Below are 12,528 nucleotides of genomic sequence, written 5' to 3' on the forward strand. Positions count from 1 at the left end.
CAAATGCACCTACAGTTGTCTTCTATGACGCTCTTGTCACCATGCAAAAGAGATCATTCAAGTTCAATGTAAATTCTTCAAGCAAGTGTGTGGAACCACAGAGGGGGGTATTCTCACAAAGGGAGTGCTCTTTGTTTTGTTGCTATACAAACCCATTGCCTTCAAATAGGTAGCTTAAAAAGACATCATCTTATCTCCGGTATTTTTGCTCAGGTCAAGACAAGATTTTAAGCAAAGTACAATGTTGTTTGTGATTAGAAATAGACGCATTATTCATAAACATTACAGGCATCCTCATTCGTTATCTTTCTTTTATGGTGTAATTGGGTGAAAACAAATTTTGTCTGGTAAACAGAATCTGAGAGGCTGGTAGAACATAAATTGCCCCTGGACTCCCCCAGGACAACAGTTTCCACCCACTGCTAACATAGAATCCTGTAGGAAACACTGCGATGCATAATAGCCTGGGGATGAGGTTAATGATTAAGAAACACAGGCTGGAATAATTTAATTCCCAAGTCAGCTTTGCCTGGACTTGGTCCGTCACCGTCGAAAGCTGTTGTTGGCCCCGGCCTCCCGAGAACGCGATCGGGCCCATTGGAGAGACAGGCACACTCTGTTGCATGGAGTCCCATTGGCCAGGGTGTCCTTTTACATTCCGGTTTATACGGATTCATCCCTGACTGGCTGGGGGGACGTGCCAATGCCAATGATTCGGGATGGCGATGTGTTGGTGTGGTCGGACAGCAGTACAACGGTGGCCTATAGCAGTTGCCAATGTGGAGTCAGATCTCCTGCACTCCCTCGGTTGGCACAGGATATGTGGAGTTGGGCTCCCGAGCACCTGCGCGGGCTGAAGGCCTCTCACCTTCTTGGTCACCTCAGTGTGGGCGCAGGAGGTCCTCGGGACGACGAGTAGATGCTGCACCCGGGGGCATTTTTGACGCGCTGTGGAGCCGGTTCGGGAAAGCCGAGTTAGAGTAGTTTGTTGCCTCGAGAGAAGGCTTATTGTCCCCCGTGGTTCTCTCTGAGGAAGAAGGATGTTCCGCCGTTGAGGGCTTCCACTGGGAAAGGGAATGTCGTCTCTCAGTGGTGTGACGGCTGTTCTGTGGACTCAACGTGCTGTGAGGTAAGAGTTTTTGCAACATTTGCACGATGAGTGGCGCTCACCCTTCTAAAATGAAGGTGCATGAGTCAGCGATTTTGATTTGTCACAAGGGCTCTTTCACTCTCATTGTCTGACCCCAGGTGTGTGCATTCAAATTCTCAGGTCGGCTGCCCCAAGCTCAGCAAGGGTAAGCTTTAAACCACTAGGAGCACAGCTCTATTTAGGCTACAAAAGCATGGATTTGAATAAACCATCTGTTCGAAGCATGTCAATATCCAGGTTTAATTACCTGTTTTTTACAGGAGGGATTCAATTACTGAAAACATGGGTCTAGAGAACAAATATATTATTAAATGTAATATCACCCATTGGTCAAAGGAGGCATTCTTAATTGGACATCCTAGGTAGTGTTGACAGGAACTCACATAGTCATGGAAGGCCTTGGCCTCACTGGAGTGCTCACATGTCTCTCTCCTCTCCGGCGCTGCACAGTACAGGTCCCAGAAGACACTGCAGCACATGGAGGGAGACAACGACATGTTTATTACTGTGATCTTAACGGAATTTTACCAGGCCCTGTATTCACAAAGCTTCTCAGGTAGAATGGACAGGTCCCCCTGTCTTTTCCTCATCATCTCAAAAAGGGACCACTGAGATCAACACTTCTGCTCTGGCAAGTTATTTTAGGCCAGCTAACTTATTGTCATTTCTAACCTGTTGTAATAAAGTGGATAGGATGTAGAGGAAGGAGAGGGTGAGGGTTTGGAGAAAATGACATTTATAATTGACCTTTAACAGGCTGTCCCACTGACACCAAAGGAGTCATGGACATTACATTATTATAACAAATGACACTGTAAAAACACCAGAATAAGGTGGTGACAGACTACTGTACTCACCACCACCAAGAGTGGAGGAACCCTGGGGGCTCTCCAAGCGTGATGTTCTTCTCCCATCGGATCTACCAGAGAGACAGAGTTAAAGACAGAGAGAGACAGAGAGAGAGACAAAGAGAGAGACAGAGAGAGAGAGACAAAGAGAGAGACAAAGAGACAGAGAGAGAGACAAAGAGAGAGACAGAGAAAGAAAAAAGAGACAGAGAGAGAGAGACAGAGAGAGAGACAAAGAGAGAGACAGAGAAAGACAAAGAGACAGAGAGAGAGAGAGAGAGAGAGAGAGACAAAGAGAGAGACAGAGAGAGAAGTAGAGAGATGTTTCAAAGATGGTATATAAAGTGCAAGTAAAGATTCAACTGTGCTGTAATGTTAATGCCTTATGTGTGTGTGTGTGTCTGTGTGTGTGTGTGTGTCTGCGTGTCTGTGTGCGTGCGCATTGTACACCTACAGGGCCCACAGTCCCAATGTTAGTGGTGCGTCTTTGTTCTTTGGACATGCACCAGCCTGAGAGACGATGGGTCCTTTGTACAGCCTACACACTGAAGCCCCATAGCTTTCTTTCCTCTTTTTTTTCCCACTCGCTCTCCCTTTATAAACTGTGGCATCTGTAGTATACGCCTCTACACAAGTTCAATGCATGCAATGACATCCTCCTCTGAGATATACCTGATACGTCCACATACGCATAGCGCACACACACAGGCACGGAGATAAGCAGGCACACTTACATATACACACACACAGTAAAATCATGTGACAGAATATGGGTGTAGAGTCTAAGGAAACTGTATAGGACGGGTTGACTGGTATTGTTTAGATTGGCTTTGGGTGAGATATCACCCTGTTGTACAAGGTCTACAGCAACTCCCCCACCTTCCTCCTGAAAAAAAAAACTCTCTGTCAGTCTCTCCATCTCTACTTAGGAAACAAACAACATCCTTTAGTCACCAGTGTGACATATTGACAGTGTGAACAGAGAACAGTAGGCCCAACCCATCCAGCGTATTTTCCCTCAGCAGTGGAGCCAGCGGCCTGCCTGTATGTGGCCTACCTGAGGTGGAGTTGTGGTTGTGTTGGGTCTCACTCTGGAGGTCTCTGTGGGGCTCTACAGATGTGTGTGGTAAAGGCAGCTCTACGGTCTGGATAACAGCTCATTAGAGCTATGTTCCTCTCCTGCTCTCTACCCCACTAGGAGCCATGGTGGGTAATGTTGTGCTGTGTTTATACACGTCCCCCTCCCTGCTAATGCTTTCAACTCGCACACCCTGCCCACCGCATCCATCTCCTGTCCTTTCATTTCCAACACTGACCTGGTGATACGGCATCAGTCGGTAGAGAGGAAGGGTTTGTTTTGGTGTCCATGGGGGGGGGGGGGGGGGGCATCAAGAGTATTTACCCTATATATTATTTTTTCCTTTCCTTCTTTTGAATTTTTATTTACAGTAATTTTGTTTGGTATTTCAAACCAGTTTAGATGTAGCTGGTGTATCGTAACTCCCTGGTTTACCACATGTTGGGATGCCTGAATAAAAAAAATGAAAAAGAAAAAATTTGGAAAAAGATTTGGCTTGGTTCACAAAGAAGGAGTCACTATATAATGGCTAAACCTAGAAAAATAGAAAAGCTGAGACTCTCAGAAACAACGTGTCATAGTTTTTCTTTCATAATATTACTCAACATTTCTTTGAACTTCCCATGCATTTTCAAATATCATATTTTATTAAAGTATTACCAGGACCCAAAAAAAACCCTGACAGACTTTTATAGCTCCAGTAAAAGTTCTTGATTACAACAGTGTTTTTTCATCAAACTGTGGTCACGGCTGCTGTAAATGAAGGCTAAATGCTGAACCCTTGTCTGCATGTGTGTTGGCTTGCTGTTCTCACTCTGCCAGCTCAGCACGGTGCTATAATTCAACTAACAACACACTGGACACTGCATTGGAAGGAGAATCAGCACACAGACACACATCTCACACACTCTCACATCTCACACACACACTCTCTCTCACACACACACTCACACACACACACACACAAACACTCTCTCACACACACACACACACACTCTCTCACACACACACACACTCTCTCTCACACACACACACACTCTCTCTCACACACACACACTCTCTCTCACACACACACACTCTCTCTCACACACACACTCTCTCTCACACACACACACACACTCTCACACACACACACTCTCTCTTACACACACACACTCTCTTACACATACACACTCTCTCACACATACACACTCTCTCACACATACACACTCTCTCACACATACACACTCTCTCACACATACACACTCTCTCACACACACAGACACACACACACCCACTCACATTCACACAGACACAGACCCACAGACACAGACCCACAGACACACACACAGAAACATACCTCTGAGAGGAAGGTCTGTGCTGACTTCTGTGCCCCGACGTGAAGCAGATACTCATACACATAGAGAGCGAGCCTGGACAGAGAAACAGGAGGACATTTCAGGAAGGCCGTTACTAGAGAAGAGTAGTGGAGCCACACATTCACCAATATTTAAAGAACACATTCTCAGAATGTAAAGATGACAAAAATACACAGTATGCTCAAAATGCCATGGCAAAGGGCTGTTATTAGGCAGGCTCAAGACAATCATGGTATACTGCCAATATTTCATAAACCCCAGAGGTACAATTATTGTTACCAATGCAATTAGCACAGTCAAAAGTATTTTTTGTCTTACCCATGGTACACAGTCTCTTATAAATTGGATGGATTGAATCATGAATGATGATTGGCTGATGGCCATGCTATATGACACCATATACCACTGGTATGACATCACCAACTAATCTAATTGCATCTGTAAGTGGTTTATAAGAGCAATAAGGAATCTTATAGTGTTTTCTGAGGTATTGTCAATATACAACAGCAAAGTTTATGTATAGTGCATCTATTGATGAGCAGTTAACGTAAAGTGCATCTATTTAGTTAGCAGGTAACTGTTTGGCTACAGTAAGAGTCAACCGTATAGCCGTTAACAACACTGCCAGGAAAACACAGTCTGTCCTAGCTGATTTCATAGCTCAAACCTCAGTCCATAGGAGTCTCATCCAGTAAGCAGGAAAGACTATCCTAAATCTGAAAACACACAGCAAAAAGAACAAAAAGCATGCTGAGATAAGTTGGCATCAAGTGAACACACTGGAAAAGCTTCTGTTTTACCCCAGGCTTTCAATACCTCCCAAAACACAGTGCTTTTCTCACGCTGGGAATTCATTACACACTTGATTAATTAATTGATTCTCTACTCTGTACTGCTCTGTTGATCAAACTAACTTGGAGGGCAGACAAGAAGGCAGTCTACCTGATCCACAGATAAAATACATCCATTGATCAGGTCAGGGATTAATGCTAGATCAGTCAGTCTCTTAACAGTAATGACTGGGTCTGGGAGTTACAGAACCAGTGAAACACGGTCTAGAGCCTAGAAATCTCCCTCCCGAAAAAATAAAAAATGTCAGTCCTCCCAAATTCGTGGAAGGTCTCGTAGAACACGCCGTCAAACTTGGCCTTCTTTAGCCAATCAGAAATTCAGCCTCAATAGCTTTGTCTAAAAGGCCAGGTTTGGTTGCTTTCCCAGATGATACGTGCTGTGTGCAATAGCCTGGGGAAGAGGTTAAGAGGCTTGTGGCTGACGGGTCACACTAAATGTCAGAATTCAACAACAACGTCCATTACATTTTAATGTCATGGAACAGAGCAACAATGCATATTACCCAGACCTCCAAAAATCTAAAATGTTCAACTGTGCAGCCATTGAACATAGGGTTGCTAGGTGTTACATAAAGGTTCTAAATAGTCACTAACGGGGACGCAAATATTGGCTAATGTATTGTACTTCTATTTCATTATTCAATATCACTGTTATCAATGTTTTTTGATGGATTTAAAGATTGCGAAACAATAATACAAACAGCAACAACATGTTGTCACTCTTTAGCAATGCCATGCCCATCTACACTCACCTGAAGAATTATTAGGAACACCATACTAATACTGTGTTTGACCCCCTTTCGCCTTCAGAACTGCCTTAACTCTACGTGGCATTGATTCAACAAGGTGCTGAAAGCATTCTTTAGAAATGTTGGCCCATATTGATAGGATAGCATCTTGCAGTTGATGGAGATTTGTGGGATGCACATCCAGGGCACGAAGCTCCTGTTCCACCACATCCCAAAGATGCTCTATTGGGTTGAGATCTGGTGACTGTGGGGGCCATTTCAGTACAGTGAACTCATTGTCATGTTCAAGAAACCAATTTGAAATGATTCGAACTTTGTTACAGGGTGCATTATCCTGCTGGAAGTAGCCATCAGAGGATGGGTACATGGTGGTCATAAAGGGATGGACTTGGTCAGAAACAATGCTCAGGTAGGCCGTGGCATTTAAACCATGCCCAATTGGCACTAAGGGGCCTAAAGTGTGCCAAGAAAACATCCCCCACACCATTACAACACCACCACCAGCCTACACAGTGGTAACAAGGCATGATGGATCCATGTTCTCATTCGGTTTACGCCAAATTCTGACTCTACCATCTGAATGTCTCAACAGAAATCGAGACTCATCAGACCAGGCCACATTCTTCCAGTCTTCAACTGTCCAATTTTGGTGAGCTTGTGCAAATTGTAGCCTCTTTTTCCTATTTGTAGTGGAGATGAGTGGTACCCGGTGGGGTCTTCTGCTGTTGTAGCCCATCCGCCTCAAGGTTGTGCATGTTGTGGCTTCACAAATGCTTTGCTGCATACCTCGGTTGTAACGAGTGGTTATTTCAGTCAAAGTTGCTCTTCTATCAGCTTGAATCAGTCGGCCCATTCTCCTCTGACCTCTAGCATCAACAAGGCATTTTCGCCCACAGGACTGCCGCATACTGGATGTTTTTCCCTTTTCACACCATTCTTTGTAAACCCTAGAAATGGTTGTGCATGAAAATCCCAGTAACTGAGCAGATTGTGAAATACTCAGACCGGCCCGTCTGGCACCAACAACCATGCCACGCTCAAAATTGCTTAAATCACCTTTCTTTCCAATTCTGACATTCAGTTTGGAGTTCAGGAGATTGTCTTGACCAGGACCACACCCCTAAATGCATTGAAGCAACTGCCATGTGATTGGTTGATTAGATAATTGCATTAATGAGAAATTGAACAGGTGTTCCTAATAATCCTTTAGGTGAGTGTATAACTGTTTTAGTTTTAAATCAACCAATCAGTCAACACTATGAACGTTTTATTTTTGACTCTAAGTTTCAAATGGCACCCTATTGCCGTCATAGTCCACTATACAGCAGAGCCATGTATATCCAGGTGAAAGATAGTTCACTAACAAAGAGAACATGCTGCCATTTGGGCCTCATCCTGTCGGTATGTGCCTTGAGGCACCTCAGTGGTGCAGCAGCGCCTCAGTCCAGACTAACGTCTCCTGACTGGGATAAAAATAAACCCTCCAGACGCCTCTTGTCTACCTGTCTGAAGATGATGGACTGCACCCCTCTCCAGACTCTCTCTACCTCTCTTTTCCTCTCCAGACTCTCTCTCTACCTCTCTTACCTCTCCAGACTCTCTCTACCTCTCTTACCTCTCCAGACTCTCTCTACCTCTCTTACCTCTCCAGACTCTCTCTCTACTCCTCTTTTCCTCTCCATTCTCTCTCTCTACCTCTCTTACCTCTCCAGACTCTCTCTACCTCTCTTACCTCTCCTGACTCTCTCTACCTCGCTTACCTCTCCAGACCCTCTCTCTACCTCTCTTACCTCTCCAGACTCTCTCTACCTCTCTTACCTCTCCAGACTCTCTCTCTACTCCTCTTTTCCTCTCCATACTCTCTCTCTACCTCTCCAGCCTCTCTCACGCTACCGCTCTTTACCTCTCAAGACTCTCTCCATCACTCCAGACACCCTCTTTACCTTTCCAGACTCTCCCACATCGCTCTACCTCTCCAGATGCTCACAACTACGTCTCTACTTTTCTCACTCGTCACTTCTTTAAATTTGTCTCACTCTCTGTGTTTTTTGATGAATGTATGAGATAGGCTGGAGAGCAGAAGAAGCTTGGGAAGGGTTCTTAAGCATAGAAAGGTTGGTGACTTTTACAGGGACAATGTTAATAGAAAAAAAACTGTCCTGACAAAGCGTTTGACATTTTTCACAATACCAGCGGTACATATTCAAAGTCTCTGCAGCCTATTGTCCAACGGCATATTGGGTCTGAACCCGTTCCATGCCCCATTGTTCTGCAGCCTGTTGTCCAACAGCGTAGCGGGTCCGAACCCATTCCATGCCCCATTGTTCTGCAGCCTGTTGTCCAACGGCGTATTAGGTCTGAACCCGTTCCATGCCCCATTGTTCTGCAGCCTGTTGTCCAACGGCATATTGGGTCTGAAACCGTTCCATGCCCCATTGTTCTGCAGCCTGTTGTCCAACGGCATATTGGGTCTGAACCCGTTCCATGGCCCATTGTTCAGCAGCCTGTTGTCCAACGGCGTATTGGGTCTGAACCCGTTCCATGCTGCATTGTTCTGCAGCCTGTTGTCCAACGGCGTATTGGGTCTGAACCTGTTCCATGCCCCCATGTTCTGCAGCCTATTGTCCAACGGCTTATTGGGTCTGAACCCATTCCATGCCCCCTTGTGCTGCAGCCTGTTGTCCTACGGCATATTGGGATTGAACACATTCCATGCCCCATTGTGCTGTAGCCTGTTGACGGCCGGAAGTAAACTGGGCCAGTTCCAATACATTTTTATGGCATGGGAAACTTTAGTTTACAAGCAAGTGTAAAAAAGATATAATGAATAACAAGAGAAAACTTTGTTTTAAGATTTCTGTAAAAGTTTCCCTTGACCACTTTGCGGACACTGTAGACAAGCCCAGCCTGGCTGGTGAGAACCAGCTGACAAACAATGCATGCACCTGTTCCTATTAATTGCTCTTGTTTCTCTGTCCTGAAAACAAGGTCAGGCTGGGCATTTGGGGTTAGAGGAGGCCCGTCCTGATCATTCTGATGAACCCTCTATGTTACAAGGAGCGAAGACGACAGGAGAGGAAGCAAGGCTACTGCTAAGGGTCTGCAGCTCTCCCAGGCCACAGGATTCTGTCTCTCGTTACCATAGAACAGCTCTAAGTGTACAGCAAGGACAAAACGTTTGTCGTTCTGAAACCTGTCCCTGGCATCACATAAAAAATGGGCATGTATTTCTTCAAAAAGAAAAACAATTCTCAGTTTCAATATTTGATATGTTGTCTTTCTACTATTTTCAATTAAATATAGGGATAAATGATTTGCACATCATTGCATTCTAGTTTTATTCTCAGTGTCCCAACTTTTTTGGGAAACAGAGTTGTAGTTCCCCTTTTCATTTTCTCAATAATTTGTTGGGTCTATCTTGTTTCCCTCTGAGGGATGTATTTGGGTTTGGGAGTCCCGAAACCATCTGGCTTAAAACAGTCTTCTCTGGGTTAATCTCTCTGTAGATGAGGGCTTATTTATGAAAGGTTTGAGGATCGCTTTCCTTTCAGTGGTTGTGAAATTTAACAGATCTTTTCTGAATTATGATATGTTAACTACAGTGGGGAGAACAAGTATTTGATACACTGACGATTTTGCAGGTTTTCCTACTTACAAAGCATGTAGAGGTCTGTCATTTTTATCATAGGTACACTTCAACTGTGAGAGACTGAATCTATCCAGAAAATCACATTGTATGATTTTTAAATAATTAATTTGCATTTTATTGCATGACATAAGAATTTGATCACCTACCAACCAGTAAGAATTCCGGCTCTCACAGACCTGTTAGTTTTTCTTTAAGAAACCCTCCTGTTCTCCACTCATTACCTGTATTAACTGCACCTGTTTGAACTTATTACCTGTATTAAAGACACCTGTCCACACACTCAATCAAACAGACTCCAACCTCTCCACAATGACCAAGACCAGAGAGCTGTGTAAGGACCTCAGGGATAAAATTGGTCAGTCTCCCTCGGTCTGGGGCTCCATGCAAGATCTCATCTCGTAGGCCATCAATGATCATGAGGAAGGTGAGGGATCAGCCCAGAACTACACGGCAGGACCTGGTCAATGACCTGAAGAGAGCTGGGACCACAGTCTAAAAGAAAACCATTAGTAACACACTACGCCGTCATGGATTAAAGAAGAAGGATGAGTACAAACCCAAGAACACCATCCCAACCATGAAGCATGGAGGTGGAAACATCATTCTTTGGGGATGCTTTTCTGCAAAGGGGACAGGACGACTGCACCTTATTGAGGGGAGGATGGATGGGGCCATGTATCGCAAGATCTTGGCCAACAACCTCCTTCCCTCAGTAAGAGCATTGAAGATGGGTTGTGGCAGGGTCTTCCAGCATGACAACGACCCAAAACACACAGCCACGGCAACTAAGGAGTGATTCAGTAAGAAGCATCTCAAGGTCCTGGAGTGGCCTAGCCAGTCTCCAGACCTGAACCCAACAGAAAATCTTTGGAGGGAGCTGAAAGTCCGTATTGCCCAGCGATAGAAGGTCTGTATGGAGGAGTGGGCCAAAATCTCTGCTGCAGTGTGTGCAAATCTGGTCAAGAACTACAGGAAACGTATGATCCCTATAATTGCAAACAAAGGTTTCTGTACCAAATATTAAGTTCTGCTTTTCTGATGTACCAAATACTTATGTCATGCAATAAAAAGCAAATTCATTATTTAAAAATCATACATTGTGATTTTCTGGATTTTTGTTTTAGATTCCGTCACTCACAATTGAAGAGTACCTATGATAAAAATGACAGACATTTTAAGTGGGAAAACCTGCAACATCGAATGGCTTTTAGATGGCTTCTCGCCTTGACTCTACAGTCCTTCACATTATAGTTGAACTCTTCTGTTGTTATTATTGTTTAGGCCAGTAAGTGTAAATAATTAGGTAGGTGTAAATAATTACACCTACCTTTTTACACCTAAGGTAGGAGTAATTATTTGTTTTAGGGAAATACTTTCTAGCTGCAATTTATGTTTGTTGTCCTGGCTAAACATGGAGAAGCTGCATTTAGCACTTATGCTGTACGAAACTGGAATAAACGAAGAAGATCTTAGACGTACCCCAAACGTATCAATCTTTAAATCCAGGTTAAAAACACTTCTCAGGTGTCTATGACTGAGCACTTAAACTTAACCACACTGTTCAGCCTTATAGCTTCCCACTTTTTATTGTTAGCCTTATAGCTTCCCACTGTTTTCTTATTGTATTTTTGTATTATTATGATGTATTCATTTGCTTTGATGTTTTCATTTGAGTATTTGTTTTTATGTTATTGTTTTCATATATTTTTCTTTGTAAAGCACATTGAATTGCTTCGATATATGAATTGTGCTATATAAATAAACTTGCTTGCTGGCACCTGGACCTTATTTGAAGAGTTGTTGTTTTATTTTTTTTGCTACTGTTAGATCTCAGGGGTGCAGAAGATCTTGTCTGTCTGAAAATCTTTCTGTCTGGGCTGTATCACCCACAGTTTTCATGTCCCTGTTGAACAGACTCCCGCTTACTCAGTTGTCACCATGTGAAATGTGGTGGGTAATCAATAACAACTGTGTGGCCTGAAAACACACGATGGCTGGGAAACAGGAAAAGGGGGAAAATGATGAGAGGAGATTAAAGCAGGATCGTAGAGAAGGTGAGACATAAGAAGGAACTAATAGAGAACTATGAAGAGATGAGAAGAAACAAGGGAGAACTGAAACAGATGAGGTGAGATTAAAGGAAAGAGAACAGGAATAGAGGAGAAAAATGAATGACCTAAAAACCCTAGGTTTAAATACGCTGAGGCTTGGCAAAAATATACTTTGGAATCTATTAAAATTGCCCAGTCTGTTCCTCAATATATCAACAAATCACATTACATTTGCCCAATGTATTCTTCAATTTACCCCTAAATCACAATAATATGAACATGCCTATTCCTCAGTTTACTTATAAATCAAATACAAATTACCCTGTCAGTTCCTCAATATACCTATAAATCACATGAAAATGGCCCTGTCTGTTATTTAATTTATCGATAAATCAAACAGAATTTACCCTGTCTATTTTCCAATATACCTATAAATAAAATTAAAACTGCCTTGTCAGTTACTCAATTTAACTATACATCAAATAATAATTGGCCTGTCGATTCTTTAATTTGACTATAAATCACATTACAGTTAACCTTTCTGTTCCTCAATTCACCTATAAATCAAATACATGTGCCCCTGTCTATTCACCATTATACCTATGAATCACATTAAAATGACCAAATACATTCCTGTTGCTCATTTGAGCTTCTCCTTGACAACAGTACCTCAGAGCATTGAGCAGAAATAAAGTCTGAAGCTTAAAATGTCTGAATGTTGTGCAGGGTTAGTCTGGGTCAATGGACTGTGTGGGATAAAGAAAGTAAATGCACAAAAAGCTCTTAGTATGACT

General features: G+C 43.3%; 1 protein-coding gene across 2 annotated transcripts in view; it reads right to left on the reverse strand.

Moving 5' to 3' along the window:
- The window catches only part of si:ch211-130m23.3 (LisH and SSDP domain-containing protein), a 79,583-nt gene that overhangs the window by 39,354 nt on the left and 27,701 nt on the right, over nucleotides 1–12,528 (reverse strand). For both annotated transcript variants that reach the window (XM_010876480.5, XM_010876482.4), the window contains exons 2-4: nucleotides 4,416–4,488; nucleotides 2,008–2,069; nucleotides 1,534–1,618 (exon numbers count right to left, since the gene is read on the reverse strand). In XM_010876480.5, coding sequence (XP_010874782.1) covers nucleotides 1,534–1,618; nucleotides 2,008–2,069; nucleotides 4,416–4,488 — 220 coding nt within the window. The remainder of the gene's footprint in view (nucleotides 1–1,533; nucleotides 1,619–2,007; nucleotides 2,070–4,415; nucleotides 4,489–12,528) is intronic.

This window comes from Esox lucius, chromosome 13 (assembly GCF_011004845.1).
Source record: "Esox lucius isolate fEsoLuc1 chromosome 13, fEsoLuc1.pri, whole genome shotgun sequence".
Classification (NCBI taxonomy): Eukaryota; Metazoa; Chordata; class Actinopteri; order Esociformes; family Esocidae; genus Esox; species Esox lucius.